Here is a 27683-nt window from a genome sequence, read left to right as displayed (position 1 = left end):
AACGCATGGTATATATATTATTAGACATAGCAAGTTCAGGATGGTGGACAATTTAGCAAATAGCTCTCAAAAAAAGTAGCCTGCACTCAGTTTTGCCTGGTTTCATTTCATTATAATTTAATTCTGAATTATTTGAACAAGTTTACAACATTAAAACCATTTCCTGTTGTGATGCTCTGATTGAGACAGAAAAATGAACAAGTGAAACAATGAAGAGAGTGAACATATTAACTGATCCGGTTGGTAAACAGTTCAATTTCTTTTCATATAAACATAATTAATTTTTTTGTATTGTCTTTCAGTGAAACTGTTCACTTTGACAAGTGAAGTTATTAATGGTGAAATGCAGTTCTACGCCAGAGCTAAACATTTCTATGAAGAGGTGCCAGCAACAGAGGAGGGTATGATGGGAGACTTTTTGGAACTCAACAGCATAGATGTGGAGTCTTCCAGTGTGTTTCTAAGGAAGTTTGTTGGAGTAAGTCCAAAGCTACATCTACAGATAGTTAACAGATACTCTGAACAATGAATGCCAAAAGAGAGCATTGTGAAATTAAATTAAAAAATAAATATGGTAATAATACCTAGGCTAACTCCAAGTTTATGCAAGTGAGGTACGCCAGAGTTGAGGAATAGAGCACAACTTTTTAAAAAAACTTTTCAAATCATGAAATCATGCCAGCAAGGTCCCCAGTTTCAATCTCAGTCTCTCAGTCTGGACTGTGTTAGCTTTAGGTGAGCCTAAATCAGCCTACGTTTCCATCCAATCTGTATGTGTGTGAAAAATGCATCAGATTTAGATGCTCCAGTGCTGAATAACCTGCCATCGGCATCAGGCTCAGTCTCTTTTTAAGCATTCATGGATTGTGGGCATCATTGGTAATTTAGAATTTAGAATTTAGAACAGTACAGCACAGAACAGGCCCTTCGGCCCTCGATGTTGTGCCGAGCAATGATCACCCTACTCAAACTCACATATCCACCATATACCCGTAACCCAACAACTCCCCCTTAACCTTACTTTTTAGGACACTACGGGCAATTTAGCATGGCCAATCCACCTAACCCGCACATCTTTGGACTGTGGGAGGAAACCGGAGCACCCGGAGGAAACCCACGCACACACGGGGAGGACGTGCAGACTCTGCACAGACAGTGACCCAGCCGGGAACTGAACCTGGGACCCTGGAGCTGTGAAGCATTGATGCTAACCACTATGCTACCGTGCTGCCCACGGTAAAGCCAGCATTTATTGCCCATTTTTACTTGCTCTTGATTACATGGTGGTAAACTTCCTGCATGAACCATTGCAGTCCATTCTCCATTCGCACAGTGCATGCAGGTAGAGAGCTCCAGGACAGCAAACCAATAACGCTGAAGCAACAGTAATATATTTCTGAGTGAGGATGGTGTGTTACTTTTTTTTTTAACAAACAATTTTATTGAGGTATTTTTCGGCATTGTAAACAGTTACAGACATCAACGAAAAGAAAGCAAAAAAGGCAAAAATGTGCAAACATCAACGTAGAATCAATACTTCAATCGTACCATACTGCACAAGCCCGCTCCTCTCCCATCAACACTACGTGCCTATTTATCCCTCCTACTCTACTCTAATCTCCCCCCTCCCCCCCCTGCCCCTGCTGGCGCTCACTCTCCCGCGAAGAAGTCGATGAATGGTTGCCACCTTCGGGCGAACCACTGTACAGATCCCCTCAAGGCAAACTTAATTTTTTCCATACCCAGAAAACTCAACATGTCCGAAAGCCATAGCCCAGTCTTCGGGGGCTTTGAGTCCCTCCACGCCAATAGTATTCGTCGCCGGGCTATCAGGGAAGCAAAGGCCAAAACATCGGCCTCTTTCTCACCCTAGACCCCCGGGTCCTCCGAAACCCCAAAAATTGCCACCCCTGGACCCATCACCACCCTTGCTTTTAGCACCCAGAACATGATCCCCGCAAATCCCTCCCAGTATCCCCTAAGCATTGGTCATGCCCAAAACATGTGTACGTGGTTCGCTGGTCCTCCTGCGCACCTAACGCACTTGTCCTCTACCCCAAAGAATTTACTCATCCGAGCCACCGTCATGTGTCAGGCTGAGCCTGGCACATGTTGTGGTCGAGTTTACCCTACTCAGGGCTTCTGCCCACAGCCCGCCCTCCATTTCCCCGCCTAGCTCCTCCTCCCATTTGAGTTTCAGTTCCTCCGTCTGGGACTCTTCCCCCTTCATGAGCACCTTATAAATATCTGAGACTCTACCCTCTCCTCCTTCCCCTCTAGAGACTATTCTGTCTTGGATCCCCATTGGCGGGAGGCGTGGGAATGATGGGACCTGTCTACGGACAAAGTCCCGCAACTGTAGGTACCTGAAATTGTTTCCCCTTACCAGACCAAATTTCTCCTCCAAGCCCCTCAGACTCGCAAAGCTCCCCTCCAGGAACATATCGCCCACCCTCCCCACCCCCGGCCGGCGCCATGCTCGAAATCCCCCATCCATGCTCCCGGGGGCAAACCGATGGTTGTCACATATTGGCGCCCAGACAGACGCACCCACCTCCCCTACATGCCTCCTCCACTGGCCCCATATCAGCAGGGTCGCCCCCACTACCGGGCTGGTGGAGTACCTGGCCGGTGGCAGCGGTCGGGGAGCCGTGACCAGGGCTGCCAAACTGGTGCCCCTGCACAAAGCCGCCTCCACCCGCTCCCAGATAGACCCCGTACCCACCATCCACTTCCTTATCATGGCAATGTTAGCCGCCCAGTAATAGCTGATCAGACTCGGCAATGCCAGCCCTCCCTCGCTGCGGCTCCTCTCAAGCATCGCCTTCTTCACACGCGGGGATTTTCCCCCCCAGACAAAGCTCATGATAATCTTGCCAATCCTTCTGAAGAAGGACTGTGGGATAAAGATCGGGAGGCATTGAAAAATGAACAGGAATCTAGGGAGGATTGTCATCTTTACAGTCTGCACCCTCCCCGCCAGCGACAGTGGGAGTGCATCCCATCTCCGAAACTCCCTCTTCATTTGTTCCACCACCCTGGTCAAATTTACTTGTGCAGCCTGCCCCAGTCTCGCGCCACCTGTATCCCCAAGTGCCGGAAACTTTCCTCAACCAGCCTAAATGGCAGCTCCTTCAGTCTGTTCTCTTTGTACCCTGAAAACTGGCCGAACTTCCTCAGTGTTTCCAGTATACTTTCCATCCTGGCCAATGGGTCCGACACGTACAGGAGCAGGTCGCCGCATAGAGAGAGACAGGGGGCGGCATTCTCCCCTACCCGGCGGGACGGGGGGTTCCGCTGTAGGGGAGTGGCTCCAACCACTCCGGCGTCGAGCCTCCCCAAAGGTGCGGAATTAATAAGAACATAAGAACATAAGGAGCAGGAGTAGGCCATCTGGCCCCTCGAGCCTGCTCCGCCATTCAATTAGATCATGGCTGATCTTTTGTGGACTCAGCTCCACTTTCCGGCCCGAGCACCATAACCCTTAATCCCTTTATTCTTCAAAAAACTATCTATCTTTACCTTAAAAACATGTAATGAAGGAGCCTCAACTGTTTCACTGGGCAAGGAATTCCATAGATTCACAACCCTTTGGGTGAAGAAGTTCCTCCTAAACTCAGTCCTAAATCTACTTCCCCTTATTTTGAGGCTATGTCCCCTAGTTCTGCTGTCACCCGCCAGTGGAAACAACCTGCCCGCATCTATCCTATCTATTCCCTTCATAATTTTAAATGTTTCTATAAGATCCCCCCTCATCCTTCTAAATTCCAACGAGTACAGTCCCAGTCTACTCAACCTCTCCTCATAATCCAACCCCTTCAGCTCTGGGATTAACCTAGTGAATCTCCTCTGCACACCCTCCAGTACCAGTACGTCCGTTCTCAAGTAAGGAGACCAAAACTGAATACAATACTCCAGGTGTGGCCGCACTAACACCTTATACAATTGCAACATAACCTCCCTAGTCTTAAACTCCATCCCTCTAGCAATGAAGGACAAAATTCCATTTGCCTTCTTAATCACCTGTTGCACTTGTAAACCAACCTTCTGTGACTCATGCACTAGCACACCCAAGTCTCTCTGAACAGCGGCATGCTTTAATATTTTATCGTTTAAATAATAATCCCGTTTGCTGTTATTCCTACCAAAATGGATAACCTCACATTCTGCGCACCTTTGGGGGCTAGGCCCGCTCCGGAGCGGTTGGCACCACGCCGACTGGCGCCAAAACCGGCACCAGCAGCCTTTCAGGTTCGGCGCCGGGGCTGGCCGAAAGGCCTTCGCCGGTTCGCGCATGTGCCAGCGGTGACGTCAGCAACAGCTGCCGCTGACGTCACCACCGGCGCATGCGCGCTGGGGGATTCTCTTCCGCTTCTGCCATGGCGGAGGCCGTGGCGGCGGCGGAGGAGAAAGAGTGCCCCCACGGCACTGGCCCGCCTCCCGATCGGGGGGCCCCGATCACGGACCAGGCCACTGTGAGGGCAGCCCCCAGGGTCCGATCGGCCAGCGCCCCCCCCCCAGGACTCCAGGGGCCCGGTTGCGCCGCCGATCCCGCCGCAACCAGAGGTGGTTCAAACCTCGGCGGCCGGAGAAGCCTCCCAGCGGCGGGACTTCGGCCCATCGCGGGCTGGAGAATCGCCGCAGGAGCCTCGCCGATTGGTGCGGACGCCACGCCAATCGGTGGGGCGTGATTCCCGCCCCCGCCAATTCCCGGGTGGCGGAGAATCTTTGCCACGGCGGCGGCGGGATTCTCGGCGGCCCCAGGCGATTCTCCAACCCTGCTGGGGGTCAGAGAATTTCGTCCCCTATGTTCCACCCCACCCCTGGTCATTCCCTTCCATCCCTTTACGGCTCTCAACGCCATCGCCAATGGCTCTATGGCCACCGCAAACAGCAATGGGGAGAGTGGGCAACCCTGTCTGGTCCCGCGATATAGTCTGAAATACTCTGAAACTACTCTGTTCGTCCTGATGCTGGCTTTTGGGGCCTGAGACAGTAGTCTGATCCAATTCACCAGCCCCTCCCCGAACCCAAACCATCCGAGCACCTCCCATAGATAGCCCCACTCCACCCGATCGAAGGCCTTCTCGGCGTCCATCGCCAACACTACCTCCACCTCCTTGCCCGTCGGGGGCATCATGATCACATTGAGTAATCTTCTCAAGTTGGCCGACAGCTGCCTGCCTTTCACGAACCCAGTTTGGTCATCCCCAATCACCTCCGGTACGCAGTCCTCCATTCTAATCGCTAGGGCCTTTGCCTGGAGCTTGGCATCTACATTGATCAAGGAGATTGGCCTGTATGACCCGCACGCTTCCGGGTCCTTGCCCCGCTTCAATATCAGCGAGATGGTGGCTTGCGACATCGGCGGTGGCAGGGTCCCTCTGTCCCTTGCCTCATTTAAAACCCTAGCCAAGACCGGTCCCACTAACTCAGAGAACATCTTATAAAACTCTACTGGGTATCCATCCGGCCCCAGGGCTTTCCCCGACTGCGTGGCCTTCAGGCCCCCCAATACCTCCTCCACTCTAATCGGGGCCCCCAGCTCATCCATTCGCCCCCCCATCTACTGTTGGGAATGTTAGCCCGTCCAGAAACCTTTTCATCTCCTCCGGCTCTTCCGGGGGCTCCAAAGTGTACAGCTTGCTATAGAAGTCCCGGAATTCCTTATTCAATCCTGCCGGGTCCTCCACTCTGCTCCCCTCCCCATCGATCACTCTACTTATTTCCCTGGCCGCCTCCCTCTTCCTGAGTTGCTGCGCTAACAATCTGCTGGCCTTCTCCCCATGCTCATACACCACTCCCCTCGCCTTCCTAAGCTGTTCCACGGCCCTACTCGTGGATAACGCCCCCAGTTCCGCCTGTAGACTCCGCCTCTCCCAGAGTAGGTCCTCCCCCGGGGACACCCAAGTTCCTTGTCTACCTGATACATTTCCCTAACCAATCTGTCCATCTCTGCCCTGTCTGCCTTGGCTCTGTGGGCCCCAATTGAGATCAGCTCTCCCCGCACCACTGCCTTCAACGCCTCCCACAGGGTCGCCGCTGAGACCTCCCCCGTATCGTTCACCTGCAAGTAGTTTTGCATACACTTCCGAAGTCTCTCACATATCCCCTCCTCCGACAACAGTCCTACGTCTAGCCTCCATTGCGGGCGTTGGTAATTCGCCCCTCCGACCGACAGGTCTACCCAGTGCGGGGCATGGTCCGTGATAGTAATTGCCGAATATTCCGTATTCTTTACCTCCCCTATACAGTCCCTGCTCAGGATAAAAAAGTCTATCCTAGAGTATACTTTATGAACATGCGAGTAAAACGAGTAGCCCCTTCCCATCGGCTGTCTGGCTCTCCAGGGGTCCACTGCCCCCATTTGCTCCATAAACCCTTTCAGCTCCCTTGCCATTGCTGGGAGTCTACCCGTTCTGGGACACAACCGATCCAGCCCCGGATCAAGGACCGTGTTAAAGTCCCCCCCCATTATCAACCTACGAGAGTCCAGGTCCGGGATCTTCCCCAGCACTCTTTTAATAAAGTCCACGTCGTCCCAGTTTGGGGCATATATATTCACCAGCACCACTCTTCTCCCCTCCAGTCTGCCCCTTACCATCAGGTATCTGCCCCCTCTGTCTGCGCTATGCCCTCCACCTCAAATTGCACTCGCTTATTGATCATAATTGCCACCCCCCTGGACTTCGAATCCAAATCCGGGTGGAAGACCTGGCTAATCCAGCCCTTTTTTAGTCTAGTCTGGTCAGACACTTTCAGATGTGTCTCCTGCAACATAATTACGTCCGCCTTCAGAGCCTGCAAGTGCGCGAGCACCCGTGCCCTTTTAACCGGTCCATTTAGTCCCCTGACATTCCAGGTGATCAGCCTGGTTGGGGGGTACAACCCACCTCCCCCCATGCCGGTCAGCCATAGCCTTTCTCGGGCCGGCCACCGGCCCATGCGTCGCACCATTCTTGGCCCGCCTCTTGGCTGCCTCCACCCTTGACCTCCTTTCCATTGCCTACTTCAGATCCCTCCCACATCAGCAGAAAGACACCCCCCCCCCTCCCCCCCCCCTAGCCACATCCCCAGGTAACCCCACCCCTACCATCTATTGGCTGTATTCTCCCCCCCACTTGACTCCCTTGACTAGCCAATCTGCTAGCCCAGTGATTCATCACTCCGGCGCCCACCTGACTCATTCCCATTGTTTCCCCGTCCTCATCCCCACCCCCCAGGGCACCCTCCCCTTCTCCAACCCGCTGGAGCAAACTCACTGGCACAGGAAGGAATAAACACCAATAAAACAAAAGCCCCCAACCCACATCTTTAACCCCCCTCGCTGACCGGCCACCTCTTAGTTGCAATACCGGCTCCAGTGCACTCAGCGAGCCCCACAAAAAGTACCCATCCCAACAGAAAGACCCAGAAAAGAAACCATAAAGTAAAGTGAAAGCGACAAAAAACTTTTTAAAAGACCGTACGGGGGTGGGGGGGAGAAAGAACTCCCCTCCCCTACAAGCCCCCCCACCCAGGCAACAATGGTGCACACAAAAAACACAACAACCAAAAACAAAAGGAAGAGTCCCAAATGTCCCACATGGCACCTTTAAAACAGTAAACAGTTGACCAGCAGTCTAGGCACAGTCGGAGTCCCTTCAAACGGTAGTTCTCAGGCCCTAATTCACGTCCGTGGGACCTCTTTTCAGGACCAGCCCCTGATCCCTCGCAAAGTCCATCGCTGCTTCGGGCTCGGAGAAGTAGTGATGTTGACTCTGATGCGTAACCCAAAGACGGGCCGGGAACAGCAGACCAAACTTCACATGCTTCTTGAAGAATACCTCCTTGACTTGTATAAAGGCTCTCGCCGCCGAGCCACCTCCTGGCTTAGGTCCTGGTATATGCAAAGAACACTGTTATTCCACGTGATGCTCCTGGCGCTCTTCGCCCACCGCAGCACCCGCTCCTTGTCCACGAACCTGTGGAATCTAATCACCATCGGACGGGGGGGTCCCCCCGGACGCACCTGCCTCGCCTGCACTCTGTATGCCCCCTCCAGCTCTGGCGGTCGCGGAAAGGCTTCAGCCCCCATCAGCTGCATCAACAGGTCCGCCACAAACGCTGTGGCCTCAGCTCCCTCAGCCCCCTCCGGGAGGCCGATGATCCTCAGATTTTTCCGGCGGGCTCTATTTTCCAACTCCTCCACTCTGTCCAGCAGTCTTCTTTGCCTCTCCTTCAGCCCGTCGACTTCTAACGCCGCAATCGTCTGCGCATCCGCCTGCTCCTCCACCACCTCTCCCAGCTCCTTAACTTTTACATCCTGGGCATCCAGCCTCTGATTCAGCTGCTCCACTGCCCTCTGAAGTGGGTCCAAGGTATCCCGCTTCAGCGACTCAAAACTACTTTTTATCACCTGTAGCATATTTTCCAGCGCTTGCTGGGTCCGCGGGTCCACCATCTTGGGTCTCAGGTCAGCTTCCCCTGCACCTTGCCTTTGTCCCTTTCTCTCCCGTTTCCTTTGTTTCCTTCTCTCCTGCGGTTCCATAAAACACCGCCCGCTCCTCCGCACCTCCGTGGCCGCCTTTTCGCCGCTCCACAGTCCCGCTATCGCGGGGAATCAGGTCCTAAAGCCCCGCCGGAGTGAGAGCTCCCGAATGTGCGGCTCACTCGGTCATTGCCGCAACCGGAAGTCCCGGATGGTGTGTTACTTGAAGAGAAACTTGCCAGCTAGCCTTGCCCTTCTAGGTGGTAGAGGTCACAGGTTTATTAGATGTTGTCAAAGGAGTTTTGGCAAGTTGCTGCAGTCAATCCAGTAGATGGTACACACTGCAGCCACTGTGTGCCAGTACTGGAGGGAGTGAATGCTTAGGACAGTGGGTAAGTCACCAATCAAGCAGATTGCTTAGTTCATAATGATTTGAGCTTCCTGTTTTGGTTTGGATTTGTTTTATTGTCACGTGTACCGAGGTACAGTGAAAAGTAGTTTTCTGCATACAGTCCTGACAGATCATTCCATACATGAAAAAAAACATAAGATATATTAATACACAATATAAATACATACGCAGAGGCAACAGATGAGCATATAGAGTGCAGTACTATTCAGTAGAGAGATGAGTGAAGAGATCAGTTTAGACTATAAGATGGTCATTCAGGAGTCTGGTAAAGGGAGGAAGAAGCTGTTTTTGAATCTGTTAGTGCGTGATCTCAGACTTTTGTATCTCCTGCCCGATGGAAGAAATTGGAAGAGAAAATAACCTGGGTGGGAGGGGTCTTTAATTATGCTCCCAGGGCAGCAGAAGGTGTAGACAGAGTCAATTGATGAGGGGAGAGTTTGCGATATAGACTGGGCTGTGTTCATGATTCTCTGTAATTTCTTAGAATGAACAGTTGCCATATCAGGCTGTGATGCAGCCAGATAGGATGCTTTCTGTGGTGCATCTGTAAAAGTTGGTAAGAGTCAATGTGGACATGTCGAATTTCCTGAGATTCTTGAGGAAGTATGGGCTTTCTTGGCCGTAGCGTCGACGTGGGTGGACTAGGACAGCTTGTTGGTGATGTGCACACCTAGCAGTTTGAAGCTGTCAACCATCTCCACTTTGCCGCTCTGGTGATATGTCTGTGAATAATATTGTACATAATTAGCAATACGGGGCAGGATTCTGTGATCCTGAGGCTAAGTGTTGACGCCATCGGCAACGCCGTGGCGTTTCTCGACGTCGTCAACATGGCCTCAGGGTCAGCAATTCTGGCCCCTACAGGGGGCCAGCACAGCACTGGAGTGGTTCACGCTGCTCCAGCTGCTGATCCTGGCGTGAACTGGGCGCCGCGAATCCGCGTATGTGCACTTCCACTGGTGCCAATGCGCGCATGCGCACTGGCTTCCTGCAACGCACCGGCCCCGACGCAAGATGGCATAGAACTACAGGGGCCGGCACGGAAGAAAGGAGGCCCCCAGCCAGAGAGACCGGCCCGTCGATCAGTGGGCCCCGATCGTGGACCAGGCCGCATCGGAGACCACCCCCGGATTAAACTCCATCTGCCATCTCTCCGCCCAAGTCTCCATACGATCTATATCCTGCTGTATCTTCTGACAGTCCTCATCGCTATCCACAATTCCACCAACCTTTGTGTTGTCTGCAAACTTACTAATCAGACCAGTTACATTTTCCTCCAAATCATTTATATATACTACAAACAGCAAAGGTCCCAGCACTGATCCCTGCGGAACACCACTAGTCACAGCCTTCCAATTAGAAAAGCACCCTTCCATTGCTACTCTCTGCCTTCTATGACCGAGCCAGTTCTGTATCCACCTTGCCAGCTCACCCCTGATCCTGTGTGACTTCACCTTTTGTACCAGTCCACCATGAGGGACCTTGTCAAAGGCTTACTGAAGTCCATATAGACAACATCCATTGCCCTACCTGCATCAATCATCTTTGTGACCTCTTCGAAAAACTCTATCAAGTTAGTGAGACATGACCTCCCCTTCACAAAACCATGCTGCCTCTCACTAATACGTCCACTTGCTTCCAAATGGGAGAAGATCCTGTCTCGAAGAATTTACTCCAGTAATTCCCCTACCACTGACGTTAGTCTCACCGGCCTATAGTTCCCTGGATTATCCCTGCTACCCTTCTTAAACAAAGGAACAACATTGGCTATTCTCCAGTCCTCCGGGACATCACCTGAAGATTGTGAGGATCCAAAGATTTTTGTCAAGGCCTCAGCAATTTCCTCTCTAGCCTCCTTCGGTATTCTGGGGTAGATCCCATCAGGCCCTGAGGACTTATCTACCTTAATATTTTTCAAGATGCCCAACACCTCGTTTTTTTGGATCTCAATGTGACCCAGGCCTTCTCCAGACTCAACATCCACCAATTCCTTATCTTTGGTGAATACTGATGCAAAGCATTCATTTAGTACCTCGCCCATTTTCTCTGGCTACACACATAGATTCCCTTGCCTATCCTTCAGTGGGCCAACCCTTTCCCTGGCTACCTTCTTGCTTTTTATGTACGTGTAAAAAGCCTTAGGATTTTCCTTAACCCTATTTGCCAATGACTTTTCGTAACCCCTTCTAGCCCTCCTGACTCCTTGCTTAAGTTCCTTCCTACTTTCCTTATATTCCACACAGGCTTCGTCTGTTCTCAGCCTTCTAGCCCTGACAAATGCCTTCTCTTTCTTTTTGACGAGGCCTACAATATCGCTCGTTATCCAACGTTCCTGAAATTTGCCATATTTATCCTTCTTCCTCACAGAAACATGTCGGTCCTGAATTCCTTTCAACTGACACTTGAAAGCCTTCCACATGTCAGATGTTGATTTACCCTCAAACATCCGCCCCCAATCTAGGTTCTTCAGTTCCTGCCGAAGATTGTTATAATTAGCCTCCCCCCAATTTAGCACATTCACCCTAGGACCACTCTTATCCTTGTCCACCAGCATTTTAAAACTTACTGAATTATGGTCACTCTTCCTGAATTGCTCCCCTACTGAAACTTCTACCACCTGGCCGGGCTCATTCCCCAATACCAGGTCCACTACAGCCCCTTCCCTAAATGGACTGTCTAGATATTGTTTTAAGAAGCCCTCCTGGATGCTCCTTACAAACGCTGCCCCGTCTAAGCCCCTAGCACTAAGTGAGTCCCAGTCCATGTTGGGGAAGTTGAAGTCTCCCATCACAACAACCCTGTTGTTTTTATTCCTTTCCAAAATCTGTCTACCTATCTGCTCCTCTATCTCCCGCTGGCTGTTGGGAGGCCTGGAGTAAACCCCCAACATTGTGACTACACCCTTCTTATTCCTGATCTCTACCCATATAGCCTCGCTGCCCTCTGAGGTGTCCTCCCGTAGTACAGCTGTGATATTCTCCCTAACCAGTAGCGCAACTCCGCCACCCCTTTTACACCCTCCTCTATCCCGCCTGAAACATCTAAATCCTGGAACATTTAGCTGCCAATCCTGTCCTTCCCTCAACCAGGTCTCTGTAATGGCAGCAACATCATAGTTCCAAGTACTAATCCAACTCTAAATTCATCTGCCTTACCCATAATACTTCTTGCATTAAAACATATGCACTTCAGGCCACCAGACCCGCTGTGTTCAGCAACATCTCCCTGTCTGCTCTGCCTCAGAGCCATTCTGGCCCTATTCCCTAGTTCTCCCTCAATGCTTTCACCTTACGACCTATTGCTCCGGTGCCCACGCCCCTGCCATACTAGTTTAAACCCTCCCGTGTGACACTAGCAAACCTCGCGGGCAGGATATTTATGCCTCTCCAGTTTAGATGCAACCCGTCCTTCTTATACAGGTCACACCTGCCCCAAAGAGCTCCCAGTGGTCCAGATAATGGAAACCCTCCCTCCTACACCAGCTGTTTAGCCATGTGTTTAGCTGCTCTGTCTTCCTATTTCTAGCCTCACTGGCACGTGGCGCAGGGAGTAATCCCGAGATTACAACCCTAGGGGTCCTGTCTTTTAACTTTCTGCCTAGCTTCCTGAACTCCTGCTGCAGGACCTCATGCCGCTTCCTGCCTACGTCATTAGTACCAGTATGTACCACGACCTCTGCCTGTTTGCCCTCCCCCTTCAGGATGCCCGCTACCCCTTCGGAGATATCCGGGACCCTGGCACCAGGGAGGCAACGTACCACCCTGGAGTCTCTTTCACATCCACAGAAGCGCCTATCTGTGCCCCTGACTATAGAGTCCCCTATGACTATTGCTCTTCTGCGCTTTGACCCTCCCCACTGAACATCAGAGCCAGTCGTGGTACCACTGCTCTGGCTGCTGCTGTTTTCCCCTGATAGGCTATCCCCCCCCCCCCCCCCCCCCCCGGCAGTATCCAAAGGGGTATACCTGTTCGAGAGGGGGACAACCACAGGGGATTCCTGCACTGACTGCCCGCCCCTGCTGGTGGTCACCCATCTCTCTGCCTGCACCTTGGGTGTGACCACATTTATATAACTGCTATCTATGACGCTTTCTGCCACCTGCATGCTCCTAAGTGCATCCAACTGCTGCTCCAACCGAACCATGCGGTCTGTGAGGAGTCCCAGTTGGGTGCACTTTCTGCAGATGAAGCCATCCGGGATGCTGGAAGCCTCCCGGACCTGCCACATCTCACAGTCAGAGCACTGCACCCCTCTAATTGACATTGCATCAATTAGTTAGTAAATTAAATTTAAAAGTTTTTTTAAAAAGTTACTGTTAACAATATGTTTCCTAACGCTAGATTTCTACTATAAATGTGAAAGCTAAATACAGTACTCTCCGATCTCTGGCTTAGATACCACTCTAAATTATAATTAAGTAACAAGTAATTATGTTTAATTAGTTTAACAATGCTTAATTTTTAAATTTAGTGTAGCTTCCCAACCAGCGAATCAGGTCACAGCTTTACTGTGATGTCACTTCAGGTCCCCCCCCCCCCCCCCACACACAATTTGAAAAGGTAATAAAAATAAATAAAAATCACTTACATTTCCAGGTTCTCAGATGCTCTCTGGTTCTCTCACTGCAGATTAAAGGTTACAGGCCAGAAGAAAGAGAGAGAACAAAACAGTAGGGAAAAAGCACATTCTCCCATTCTGCACCGAATTACCTCACTGCACCAAATTACCAAGTTCCAAATTCCCACTCTGGATGTGTCTCACTCCGGCTGAGTCTTCTTCACTTGCGCAAAGGCCATCATAGGAGCGGATGCATGTTAGGTCCTGAACTTAGTTGAGCGGCTGTATGTTCCAGACAGCAAGAGATATGCTGGTGCAATCATTCAATGAGAAACAAGTGAAAGTCCAGGAGGAGATGACCAATCAGATGAAGAGATGGAAGAGTCAAAGGGAATTCCAGACTTCTGGTTAACAGTCTTCAAGAAGGTGCCAGATCGACTGGAAGAAAGAAAAAAATGGCACACTGAAAACCATTAAAACAGTTACGACAACTGTACCAAATGACTCATCTGCAATTTCTTCAGTCTTCCTGAAGCTCCACAGAATGGAGAGTGAAATAAAAGTTCTGCAGCAAAACTTGCTGCTGACTTTGAAATTGGTCGCATCCTGCATGAACACATAATTCCGTGTGTAATGTATTTTACAGGAGAAGTCTTTGCAGATTATACTCACTCTAATGATGAGTACTAAGATGATATCTATGAAGACGATGAAGAAAGTAAAGACTCGGAGGGTGAGCCAGATGAAGATGACGATGAAATTCTAGTAAGGTTGTTTCACGGGTGTCATGGTAAGCTGGATGAGGAAGCCTATTCAAAGAGAATCTGATTCCCCTGATCGCGTCTGCCAAGGTTCAGCGAAGGGTGCTACTCTTAGCAGTGTACGAATACATGCTGGAGCATTGCCCAGGCACACACATTCCACACAATGGCACATTGAGCTGCCTGCCCATTCCACAAGACCACTGGCTCCCTCCTCGGCCACAGAAGTAGTAGAGGGCCTCCATTTCATGGATTCCATGCCACTCACGGCGACTCACATAAAAGAGTGGACTCAGACAGCTATCTCGAGTTGGATACATGGGGGCCAACACAGACTTTGCTCAACGATCTGCGGGCCTAAACGATGAAGCTCCCAGAGCTGAACGTAGAGGATATTGTGGGGGACATGGGTGGTCGTCCCGGAACACAGTCATGTTCTCTTGTTACAAGACCTCCACAATGGACACCCGGAGGTCTCCAAGATGAAGATGCTGGCCCACAGCTATGTCTGGTGGCCTGGGATAGACTTGGACATCGAGATGGTGGCTCACCGCTGCGGCCCGTGCCAGGAGAACCAGAAAGTCCCACCGGCTGCGCCAGTGCACCCTTGGCAATGGACGGGAAAACCTTTGTCCCGTGTCCACATCGACTTCGCCGACCCATTCCAGCATCAAATGGTTTGGCCGAGCGGGTGGTCCAGACCTTCAATAGGCCATGAAGAAACTGGCCACAGGGTCTTGGAAGACGCAGCCTCCTTGTTTCCTTTTCAGTTACCGGACGACCCCTCATGCAACCATGGGTGTTCGGCTCCGGACCTGCCTCAGCCTCATCACCCCGGACAGAGGCACTTGGATCCGCAAGTGACAGGACCGCTCCGAGATAGACACAGATCGATGTGCAACTTCAAACCAGGAGACGTTGTATACATGTCCAATTTCGGCGCCAGCACCACATGGGTCCCGGGTGTGGTGCTTTGGGCATCTGGTCCGGTTTCCTATTCGGTCCGGACACAGGGACTTGAAGCCAGCCACTTCTGAACCACATCTGCTACCATACGCAAGAGCCTCCAAAACAGACTCTGGATACACCAGTCCAGGTCTGCCCATGGTCCCCGTTGCTGCCCAGGTCACTACGCTGATCACTGTTGCCTCCGCCTGTCAAAGTCCAGGAAGCCGAGTTGCCAGCCTCACCAGGAGGCTCTGACACCGATTTGGTCATGGACACAGGCTCGCTCACTATTGTCGTCCAGCTGCCCAAGCCGCCGGCACCATTGCCAGACGCACCACTCCTGCCTCGTCGCTGCGCCTGAAAATGTCAGTCACCGGTGCGTTACATATCTCCCGGACACGTCTCATCGACGCTGAATCGTCGCCTGCTCCCTAAATGAACAAGAGGGCCTCAGCCTGACAACACGGACGTTACTCCGGACTTGCGGGGGGGGCGGGGGGGGGGGGGGGGGCGGTGCAGGGAGAGGTGTTACGACACCTTTGGGTGCCAAGGACTGTGCTTCATACAATTCTCCCCTTACACAGCTGAGTATGAACTCCCTCGGTAACAAGGGGAAACTACTCAGTAAATAAACCATGACTCGGGTGCAGGTCAGAGAGGGTGGCCCTTTGAGATGTTCACCGACTCGCTAACGAGAGGGAGCCTGCCACGCACGCTAGCACAAGTCTCAATATTGCTGATTACTAAAAAGACAAAGGCTTGATAGAGTACGGGTCATTCAGACCCATCTCAATCCTGAACATTGACGCTGAAGCTTTGGCAAAGACCGTGACGAGGCGACTGGAGAGTTGCATACCGGAGGTAGTCCGGAGGATCAGACGGGCTTTGTCAAGGGCAGGCAAATAACATTGAACATCAGGCGCCTGCTGAACGTGATCATGATGCCACCCGGGGAGGAGACACCTGAAATTATCATCTCCCTGGACAGAGTCTAGTGGAGGTACCTCATGAAGGTACTGGAACAGTTTGGGTTTGGGCGAGGGTTCACCTCATGGGTGAAACTACTGTACAGCACTCCCATGGCGAGCATACGGCCAAATGCCACCAGCTCTGAATACTTCTGGCTGCACCGAAGCATGAGGCAGGGATGCCCGCTGTTCCCGCTGCAATTTGCCCCGGCAATTGAGCCACTTAGATTTAGAAGAATGTCAGGCGACCTTATTGAAATATATAGGATTCTGAACAGGTCTGACATTGTGGATGTTGAGAGAATGTGGATTCCTGGGGAATTTGGAATTGTGAGAAGTTCAGAATATGTGCGGCGGGATTCTCCCTTCTGGGAACGCCCGCCGGAAAACGGGCGGGAATCACTCCGGACTTTCCGGGGTGTTTCTCCATCTTCAAGGGGGCTAGCAGGGCCCCGGCGTGCGTCCCGCAGCTCTGGCTGCTAGTGGGGCCATGCAGTTATGCCCGCGCATGCAGCCGGCTGTGGGTCCGCGCATACGCGTGGTGACCATCTTTGCAGCGGCACCTGTGCAACATGGTGGAGCCCTACAGGGGCCCAGCAGGGAGGAACATAGGTCCCCCCGGAATGAGCCTGCCCGCCGATCAGTAGCCATTGATCGTGGGCCTGGCCACCGTGGAGGCCCCCCCCCCCGGAGTCGGTTCCCCCCCCCCCCCCCCCCCCCCCCACCAAGACGGTCCCCGCAGCCAGAACGTTGAGGTCCCGCAGGGTGGGACCACATGTGAACCACGCCGACAGGACTGGCACTCGGTCTGTCGAGCGTGGAGAATCGCCACAGGGGCTGCTTTCAATGGCCCCCGACCAGCGCCGCGTCAATCACGCCCACGCGACTGTCGGCGATTCTCCGGTCGCCGGAGAATCACGTGCCGACATGGGATCCCATTTTGGTAAATTCTCCGCCCCCGCGCTGAGCGTGATTTTGGCGCGGAGGGTCAGAGAATCCTGCCCGTGGTCTTCCATTTAAGATGGAGATGAGGAAGAATTTATTCTCTCAGAGGGACATCAATCTTTGGAATTCTCTATCACAAACAACAGTGGGGTCATTGAATATGTACAAAGCTGAGTTTGACAGAATGTGATCTACAAAGAGTCCAGAATTATGAGGGAGCAGGCAGGAAAGCCGAGTTGAAACCATGACCAGATCAGCTATGATCTCATTGAATGGCAGAGCGGACCTGGACACGGAATGGCCTACTCATGCTCCTACTTTTAATGCTTTTAGCTAAGTCCCTATGAATGAACATGCATAATCTGTATCGGGCAAAACTCGATCTGTGTTATATTTCTCAGTGGTTTGGTTTGTCGTGAGGTAGGCATGGTATTTTGAATGTCAAAGACTCATCTGAGAAGAACAACAATTATGGATAGTCACTCACCTGCCTTCTTGGCTGCATGGAGTTTACATAAGATTTATAGGTGAGGGTGTTTGGGAACAAGGGTCTGTCTCATGCTCACTGTAGTAATCCACGGGAGGCAGGAGTTCCGTCACCACACCAATATTTATTTACAATAACGATATTACAGGAGCAGCTACAAACAGTGCTGCTAGCAGTCCAGTCAACTTAAGACTGGCTCACAAAGCCTACACAGGTGCTTATATGGGCCCCCTCAATGAGCTATCATTGAGGGAGCTCATACTCCAATTGACCAACCAATAAAGCCAATTGGAGTTCATTACACCCCTCCCCCCCAAGGTCCGAGGAATTCCTGCCAGCTGGCTTTCCTCTGAGCTTCTTCCTGCTCCTCATGTCTGGGTCTGCACCTCTGTGTTGTCCGCCGGGTTGTTCTCCGAAGTGGGCGGGGTGTACCTTATAGGTGCCCGTCTTTTCCTTGACGACCTCCTTGGAAGTTGTTCTTCCTCCTCCTCGGGGAGAGGTGTCGCGGTGGCCTCGTCGCACGTGTCCATCTCCGACTGACGACTGGATGACAGGGTCTGGAGAAATTGCTCGTGGCTGGGGTGTGGGTATCCTTTCCGTCTGGGCTATCCCAGCTTGAGGCAGTCCTGCTTCGCCTGCCTCCAGGTGTGGTTCCGCTGCCCTTATTTGGTCTAGGTGTTTCTTCAGCACCTTACCTCCTATTGAAACCTCATAGGATATGGGCCCTGTTTGGGACTCTACCGTGCCTTTGACCCACGTTGGTCCATTCCCATAATTCTTGACCCAAACCGGTGCCCCCACCTGGAAATGTCTCTGCTGCCGACTATTATCATGCCCCCTGCATTGGGCCTCCTGTTGTTTCTCCACTTTCCCCGTTAAATTTGGGAAAAGGAGACTCAGCCTCGTTCGCAGCCGCCTTCCCATTAAGAGTTCAGCTGGCGGTATGCCCGTTGTGGAATGCGGTGTGGTCCTGTAATCAAACAGCCAGCGGGAGAGCTTTGTGTCCATTGACGCTGCCGGCTGCTTCTTGAGTCCTGCTTTAAGTGTCTGGACCGCTACGGATGGTAAGAGGCCGTTTTGATGTGACGGACTCCGTTTTCCTTCAGGAATTTTCCAAATTCCCCACTTGTGAATGCCGTTCCGTTGTCCGACACCAATACCTCCGGAAGTCCATGTGTTGCAAACGAGGCCCTGTGCTTTTCAATTGTCGATGCTGTGCTTGCCGCGTTTACCCGGTGGACGTCCAACCATTTGGAGTGGGCGTCCACAATCACCAAAAACATTGAGTCCATGAAAGGGCTGGCGTGGTCAATATGCAGGCGGGTCCATGGTCTGCCTGGCCATTCCCACGGGTGCAATGGCACCGCTGGTGGCACTCTTTGCCCCTGTTGGCACTCCTGGCACCGACGTACCAAGGCTGCTATGTCTGTGTCCAAACCTGGCCACCAAACGTAGCTTCGAGCTAGCATCTTCATTTTAGACACCCTTGGGTGTCCGTGATGTAACTCAGTTAAGATTGCCTGACGGCCCTGGGCTGGGACTATTACCCGGGCTCCCCATAATAGGATACCGTCTTCTACGGTCATTTGGTCCCTTCTGCTCCAGTATGGGTGCATCTGGGGCTCCACTGGTCTTTCCAGTTCCCCTGTTAGCAGTAAATGCTTCATCTTGGCTAAAACTGGGTCTTTTTGCGTCCACAACCAAATATGTTGTGCGTCTACTGGTAGGGTGTCCAAAAAATTTAGAGTCATTACTGTCTCCTCTACTTTTGGTATTTGCGGCAGAGTGTCCGGGAGGGGAAGTCTGCTCAAAGCATCTGCATTTGCTACTCGCGTTCCCGGTCTGTGCTCCAGAACGTATTTATACGCCGCCAGTAGCAATGCCCAGTGTTGGATTCTAGCTGATGCAATCGGGGGTATTGACTTGTCTTCTTTTAATAACCCTAATAACGGCTTATGGTCCGTCACTATGGTGAATTTCCGCCCGTACAGATACTGGTGAAATTTTTTTTACTGCGAATATCACCGCCAGTCCTTCCTTCTCGATTTGGGCGTACTTCCTCTCAGCCATCGCCAAGGTCCTCGAAGCATAGGCCGTTCTTCCCCATTCCTTCCTCTATGGGCTAAGACGGCTCCTACCCCATAGGGGGATGCATCACAAGTGACCAGCAACTCCTTCCTTGGGTCATAATGCTCTAGGACATTTTCGGATGACAGCTGTTCCTTAATGTCCCTAAATGCTTGGTTTTGGCGGGCGGACCATTTCCATTCTTGCCCCTTTTTTAGTCGCTGGTGGAGGGGTTCTAGGATGGACGCCCTATTTTCAATAAATTTTCCATAATAGTTTACCAACCCTAGAAATGATCATAACTCCTGGACTGTGGTGGGAGCTGGGGCTTCTTTTATTGCCCTTACTCTGTCTTCTAATGGGTGTAAGCATGACTCGTCTACTTTATATCCCAGGTACGTCACTTGTGGGGCCAGAAAAACACATTTTTCCCTTTTTAGCCGTACGCCTGCCTTTGCGAAACACCTGAGCACTTCCTCCAGGTTCCTTAAGTGTTCCCTGTTTGTCCTACCCGTGATTAAGACATCGTCCAAATAAATCGCCACCTGCGGTAGTCCCTGCAGAATATTTTCCATCGTACGCTGGAATATAGCGCAGGCTGATGACACTCCGATAGGTAGCCTAGTATAACGAAAGTGGCCCTTCAGGGTGTTGATCGTAGCGAACTTCTGGGAGTCCTTGTCCAGTTTTAACTGCAGGTAGGCGTGGCTCATGTCCAGTTTCGTGAACAAAAGCCCACCTGCCAATTTGGCATATAGGTCGTCTATTTTCGGGATTGGGTATTTGTCCAGCAGTGCGTATTTGTTTACCGTCTGTTTGAAATCTCCACAGAGACGTATCGAGCCGTCTGGCTTCAAAATTGGTACCATCGGCGCTGCCCATTCTGAGAACTGTACTGGTCTGATAATGCCGTCGCGCCGTAACCTTTCTATTTCGTCATCTACTTTCTTCCTTAATGCAAAAGGTACCGGCCTGGCCTTACAAAATTTCGGAAGGGCTTCTGGGTCTACGTGCAAAGTTGCTTTGGCACCTATGATTTCCCCCAAACCTTCCTGGAAGACCTCCGGGTATTTTTGGAGTACTCCACTCAACTGCCCGCTTCCACTCTGGAAAATTTTCATCCAATCTAATTTTAGGTCTTTCAGCCAGTTTCGTCCAATTAAGCTTGGTCCGGAGCTCTCTACCATCGTCAATGGTAATCTGAGCAATTGTTTCTCATATTCCACGGGTACATGAGTCGTGCCTAGAACTTCCAGGGGTTCCCCCGTGTAGGTTTTAAGTTTTGTCGATGTTTTTGCTAGGGTTAGTGGCTGGAGTCCATCTTTGATTTTCCTAAATGCTGCCACTCCCATTACTGATACGGCCGCACCCGTGTCTATTTCCATTATTGTCGGCCGCCCGTTCACCCGTGGGGTAATCTTAATGGGTTCTGCTTTCTTCGTTGCAATATTATATAATTGTTCCCCTTCGGAGGAGGATGGGGTGTCTAGGTTGTGTACTTCCCTGCGTCCCCACCTGCTATTCCTCTTTTGTCACCTCCTTCTAGGGTTTCTGTCGCTGTTACCCCACTCTGTCTGGTGCCAGAAACGGTCCTTCTCTGTTGGGGGAGCCTCAGCCGGTACTTCCCTCTGTCTCCAGTTAATCCTGGCAGACTTGGGAGCAGTTCTGGGGTTTTACCTTTTCCCTCTATTCCTCAGGTTTTTCCTGAGAGCAGCTATCTGGTAGCAGGACCCTTTGTGGTAGTCCCTCTCACAGGTATCTACCTCCATTGGCGTGCCCTGTAGTTCCTGCGCCCCACTTGCTGCCTTTTCTAGGGACAGTGCGAGCTGTAACGCCTGCCTGCCACACTAACCGGTCCCGAAGCATTTCATTTAGCGTCGGGCCAAACTCACATTTTTCCGCCAACCTTCTCAGGCGGGTCAAGAAATTCATGACTGACTCCCTATCTTCCCGCTTCGCTGTGTAGAATCTGTACCTATTCAAAATGAGGAGTGGTTGTGGGTCGTAGTGCTCTTTCACCAATTCCGTTACTTCTTGGAAAGTTTTCGTGTCCGGCGCATCGGGATAAGTCAGACTACGTATAATGGCCAAAGCTGAGGGTCCGCACGCCGACAGCAGGATAAGCCGTCTCCTTTCATCTGTCGAAGCAGTAACACATTCTCTCCACATACTGGGACCAGTCCTCAATAACCGGGTCGAATGCCTCTAACCTCCCAAAAAACGGCATTTTAAAAATGGCACAGCTTACCCTCCGAGTGCGGCAGCTGGCATCCGCAAAATTCTTAGTTTACCTCGTCGCCACTGTAGTAATCCACGGGAGGCAGGAGTTCCGGCACCACACCAATATTTATTTACAATAACGATATTACAGGAGCAGCTACAAACAGTGCTGCTAGCAGTCCAGTCAACTTAAGACTGGCTCACAAAGCCTACACAGGTGCTTATATGGGCCCCCTCAATGAGCTATCATTGAGGGAGCTCATACTCCAATTGGCCAACCAATAAAGCCAATTGGAGTTCATCACACTCATAAAAAAGAATGACAATGTAGAGGCAAAAGAAAATTCTAATAAAATCATTAAATAAAACCCAACTGCTGCTAATGCAGAAAGGGGACAAGGCTCTCTTCATCAAATGATGGGTTGTACTCAAAATATCATCTTACTCTCTTACCCCATTGTAACTATGGATGCAATAGCCATCTTTATCACTTCTTGAGAAACATTGTTTTCCATTATTTAAAAATATCCTTTTATGTTTGCCAATGATACAATCTGTATATTTTCAAGTTCAAAACCTATTACATGTCTTGCTTTTTGGTCAGTCTGAACACACATGTATCAAATAATAGTGAATGAAGGTAAAGGTAAAGTTGCCATAATCCCAAATTACCATAGGTTGCTTTGGGGGAGAGCGGACTGGCGGTGGTTTAATATGAGAAATACCGCACCTCAGGCAAGGGGCAAGGATGAGAAGGTGGGACCTTCATGCTGCTGCATTGAATCATCCCCAAAGGCCAAAAGACCTTTGATAAGTGCCAATCTTTGTGCATTAGGGCCTAATGTATATATTTCTTATTGCTGAAACTGCTTGGTCAGCTTTCTTCCTCTGTCAAAGTGGAGACATGCAAGCATCTTTAAGTGCTTTACAGATTGGTTTGACCTTATTTCCCAAAATTAGAATCATTTCTATAACCAACTGACTCATTTTTTTTTACTTTAAGCAAATAGATAGGTCTTAAATGAGTTAAAATCTCACTCCATGAGTCTTGAAGATTTTGTAAAGAAGAGATTTCACAAATATCACAACAGCAGGCTGTTGACAGGATGGAATCACATGCCGATATGTGATTGAATGCATCAAAAACAATTTTTTCAAACATTAATATTCTTGCTTTGGGATTTCTTCATACACATTCAAATGTGTGTGATTGAATCATTCTGCATTGTCCGTGTCACTATGCATAATCAATTCAGTCATTTAATTGTTTTTCTTTTGTACAGTGAAGAGAGTTAATCATGATTGAAAACAGATATAGGCTGACAAGAAGCATTGGTGAAAGCTATTTTTATAGCACTTGTAGTATATCCTCTGTATCCACACATGCTAGTACAACCTCAAATCATACACTTTGTACACTGAAGTCCTTGAACCAAACTTCAGTATACTTTTACTGACAGATTGGATACCTGCCATTTGATACACTGCATTGGGGTTGTTTCACATGAATCCACTTCTAAACTTAATTTTCAACATTCCTATAACTTTTTTTCGCAATGCAATTACGTTCTCAAGAGTTGGATCACTTTTTGTGATTTATCTGCAACAGTAGAAATTTTTTTAAGGCGATATCTATGCTTAAACATTTTGAGTATATGTCTGTCCAATATCAATCTGTTATAAACTAATAATGTACATTCAATTTTGATAGGGCCCAGGAAAGGCTGAAACCGAATATGCCTTGGATTGTGGCTGTGGAATTGGCAGAGTCACCAGACATGTCCTGCTCCCTGTTTTCTCCTCTGTTGATTTAGTGGACATGATGGATAATTTTTTATATGAAGCATTTTCCTACATAGGACGAGATGTGAGAAAAGTGAAGGATTATTTCTGCGTTGCCTTACAGAACCTCACTCCATCCATCAAAAAATATGACGTTATCTGGATTCAATGGGTAACGGGTGAGTCAAGATTGGGGTACTGCAGAGTACCTAATTTATTTCTTTCCAATTAAGGGGCAATTTAGCGTGGCCACTCCACCTCCCCTGCACATCTTTGGGTTGTGGGGATGAGTCCCACGCAGACATGGGGAGAATGTGCAAACTCCACATGGACAGTGACCTGGGGCTGGAATGGAACCCGCGTTCTTGAAGCGTGAGGCAACAGTGCTAACCACTGCGCCACTGCGCCGCCCTTGCAACAACGTTTATAACAACTGTTATGCTGCTACCTTTACCAATTAAAGGTTATTCATGGATTTTCCATCCATTTATATTTAACAGACAGTCCTGTGTGTTGTGCATACTTCATGGAAGTGTCACTTCCCTAATAAATTTTGCCGAAATTTGCTTAAATTTATAATAATAATCTTTATTATTGTCACAAGTAGGCTTACCTTAACACTGCAATGAAGTTACTGTGAAAATCCCCTTGTCACCACACTTCGGCGCCTGTTCAGGTACACTGACGGAGGATTCAGAAAGTCCAATTCACCTAACAAGCACGTCTTTCAGGACTTGTGGGAGGAAACTGGAGCACCCGGAGAAAACCCATGCAGACATGGGGAGAGCATGCAGACTCCGCACAGAAAGTGACCCAAGCATAAATCAAACCTGAGATGCTGGCGCTGTGAAGCAACAGTGCTAATCACTGTGCGACCATGCTGCCAATTTTGAAAAAGTAACAAATTGAAAAATGAAAAGAGGAAATAACAGAATCCCAAATTAATAAAAACTCAAAAGAACAGTCGAGTTAATAACTTTAAATTGTTTAAAAATATATACATGGTAATCAAGCCCAGCCGTGTTAATTTGCTAAAGAAAGACCAAACTATTCCTCATTTGAAGGGAAAGAAGGAGAACTCATGCCACATTTGTGCACATCAAGACAGTCCGTAAGAGAATGACATTTGGATTAGTCAGGGATAAGCTTGGCTTTTTACCGACTTGGATGGAGATGGTATGTGGGGGTGGTAAAACAGACAGCACAGTAGCACAGTGATTAGCACTGCTGCCTCACAGCACCAGGGACTTGGGCTCAATTCTGGCCTTGGGTGATTGTTTGTGTGGAGTCTGTACTTTCTCCCGTGTCTATGTGGGTTTCCTCCGAGTGCTCCGGTTTCCTCCCATAGTCCAAAGATGTGTAGGTTATGTGGATTCGCCATGCTAAATTGCCCCTTAGTATCCAAAGACGTACAGATTAGGTTGGGTTACGGGGATGGGACAGGAGAGTGGGTCTGGGTAGGGTGCTCTTTCAAAAGGGTCAGTGCAGACCCGATGAGCTGAATGGCCTCCTTCTACACTATAGGGATTCTATGATATGCCATGGTACATGACTACCAACAGAGAGGAAAATAGTAAACACATTAAAAAACTGAAAAGATCAGGTTTTAAGTGCAACTTTTCTCCCAATGCAGGACATTTAACTGATAAGGATCTGATGGAATTTCTAATAAAATGCAAGTACAGCCTAAAGGATGATGGAGTTATCATCATTAAAGATAATGTTGGTCGACAAGGATGCATTCTGGATCAATCAGACAGTAGTGTGATTCGGGAGATTGAGATTCTGAGGAACATCATAGCTAAAGCTGATCTGGAGATCATCTGTGCAGAGAAACAGCTAGACATCCCTGAACAGTTTGTACCTGTGTGGATGCTGGCCTTGAAGTAGCAATTTCTTTTGACTAACTTTCTAACTTCAATCAGTTAACGTGTAGTAGACCAAGATCTTTGTAGGTAAATATCCATACCACATCTCATCGTTATCACGAGATAAGACAGATATTGATCTATGAAAGTCCAATGTAATAAACCATATTTCATCCAGTCTGTACATAATTCAAGCACCCAATTTTTGTTGTATCTGTTTTTCATTAGATTGAAAAGTATAAAGCTTTTACTTTTCTTTCCCATTCAACATAACAATTATCATCAAGATAGGTAAATGCGCTGTCTATACTAACATTATACAGTCCAAACATGCCTAGAGCAATAATGACATCTAAATTGGTAATTTTGAACAATTAAAATAATTAAATCATTTTCAGAATAACCCAATTACTGCCAGACATTTAAATGTTCTTCATTTAACCCTTTATATTGGTTTTCTGTGAAGGTAATTCATTCTAAATGGACCCTTTATCAATTGAAAAAGTGGAACGGACGGGGTCCACAGGTATTTTTATATATTGGAAGTCAAATCCTACGCAAAAACATAGGACAACCTTTATGTTTTAAATCATGTTCATCGACAACTCCATATTTGATTTCTTTATGTCCAATACTATCAGTATTGTGCTCTGGACTACCAAAAGGAAGTTTCCTTGATCCTGTGTGAAGCCGAGACTGGACAGTTTCACAAAGAATCACAGAATTGACAGTGCAGAAGCAGGCCACTCGGCCCATCAAGTCTGCACCAGAATTAGCACTCCACCCAAGCCCACACCCGTAATCCAGCAACCCCACTTATCCTTTTGGACACTAAGGGCAATTTAACATGGCCAAGCCACCTAACCTGCACATCTGTGGGAGGAAACCGGAGCACCCGGAGGAAACGCACACAGACACAGGGAGAACGTGCAGACTCCACACAGACAGTGACCCAAGCTGGAATCGAGCCTGGGAACCTGGGACCCTGGAGCTGTGAAGCAACTGTGCTAACCACTGTGCTACCGTGCTGCCCAGTTTGCCTACTTTGCCAGGTTTGTGTGCATACTGGAACACAAAACAGAAAATAGATGAGGGAAAAAATGTTTGCTTGTTGGAGCTATCCATTCCCGAGTATAACCACGTTAAAGTTAATCAATTGAATGAAAAAAATATTTTTGCACCATTACTATAGTATCAGTGACATCATGATACTATGTTAGATGGAGGCGTGGCATGTGGTGTTGTCACTAGACTAGTAATCCAGAGACCCAGGCTAATGCTCTGGGGACCCAGGTTCAAATCCCGCCACAGCAGATGGTGGTTTTAATTCAATAAAATATCTGGAATTAAAAATCTGATGATGACCATGAAACCACAGTGGTTAAAAACCCATGTGGTTCACTAATGTCCTTTAGGGAAGGAAATCTGCCATCCTTACCTGGTCTGGTCTACATGTGACTCCAGACCCAGAGCAAAGTTGCCTCTAACTCTATTTGTTTTCTGTTCTATTCCTGGGGGTGATCAATGATCCATTTGAACCTGTTCTACCAAAGTAGGTAATGCATGGCTCCGCAGTTCAATGCAAATGAAGCCAAATCATCAAATCATCAAACAGCTCAAACACCTTCTCAGCAACACCTGCAGGGGGTTACAGCTGATTGTTCTACCACCTACCTGTTGGACACCAAAAATGAAACTCAAATCCCATCAATTACGCAGCTGACCAGATAGTTGTGGAGATTCTCATGAGGTTACTGTCTAGTCTTGCCTTAGAGGCTCAAACATTTTAATCAGCATCATGAGCTTCAACATTTCTTCTGCCTATTTGCCTATGGTGTGAGGGGTAAGAGCAACAAGCTGCAAATATTCTACTTCTGAGTATATGGGATGGATTTTCAACTTGGACACACTATCCCCAGAAAGAGTTCAGATGCAGCTACAGCACTGTCAGGTGCCAAGGCAGGATATTTAAAACTACTGCCTTGGTGCTCTGTGACTTTGACCCATGTTGTGAATGTATTCACCAGAATGCATGCATGATACCGTAACCTGTGACCTATGACCTGGAAGTGGTGATATGAACTGCTTCCAGGTACTGTACTGTAACCCCAGTATGGCTCCGCCTCTGGCCACACCGGAGCCATATATAGGCCGGCCTCCTGTGGGTGCCATTCATCGGTACTACCTACTCTGGCTT

At 49.3% G+C, this 27683-nt stretch overlaps 1 protein-coding gene across 1 annotated transcript in view; it reads left to right on the top strand.

Moving 5' to 3' along the window:
- The window catches only part of mettl11b (methyltransferase like 11B), a 34681-nt gene extending 9017 nt beyond the window's left edge, over positions 1 to 25664 (top strand). Inside the window, exons 2-4 of the mRNA XM_038794571.1 lie at positions 303 to 478; positions 23548 to 23797; positions 25252 to 25664. Of these exons, the coding sequence (XP_038650499.1) occupies positions 303 to 478; positions 23548 to 23797; positions 25252 to 25508 (683 nt within the window). The 3' untranslated portion in view covers positions 25509 to 25664. The remainder of the gene's footprint in view (positions 1 to 302; positions 479 to 23547; positions 23798 to 25251) is intronic.
- Positions 25665 to 27683: the final 2019 nt, after the last annotated feature.

The sequence above is a fragment of the Scyliorhinus canicula genome, chromosome 4, assembly GCF_902713615.1.
Source record: "Scyliorhinus canicula chromosome 4, sScyCan1.1, whole genome shotgun sequence".
NCBI classification, from domain to species: Eukaryota; Metazoa; Chordata; class Chondrichthyes; order Carcharhiniformes; family Scyliorhinidae; genus Scyliorhinus; species Scyliorhinus canicula.
Note: the sequence above shows the minus strand (reverse complement) of the source record. Positions and strands in the feature narration are given on the sequence as shown.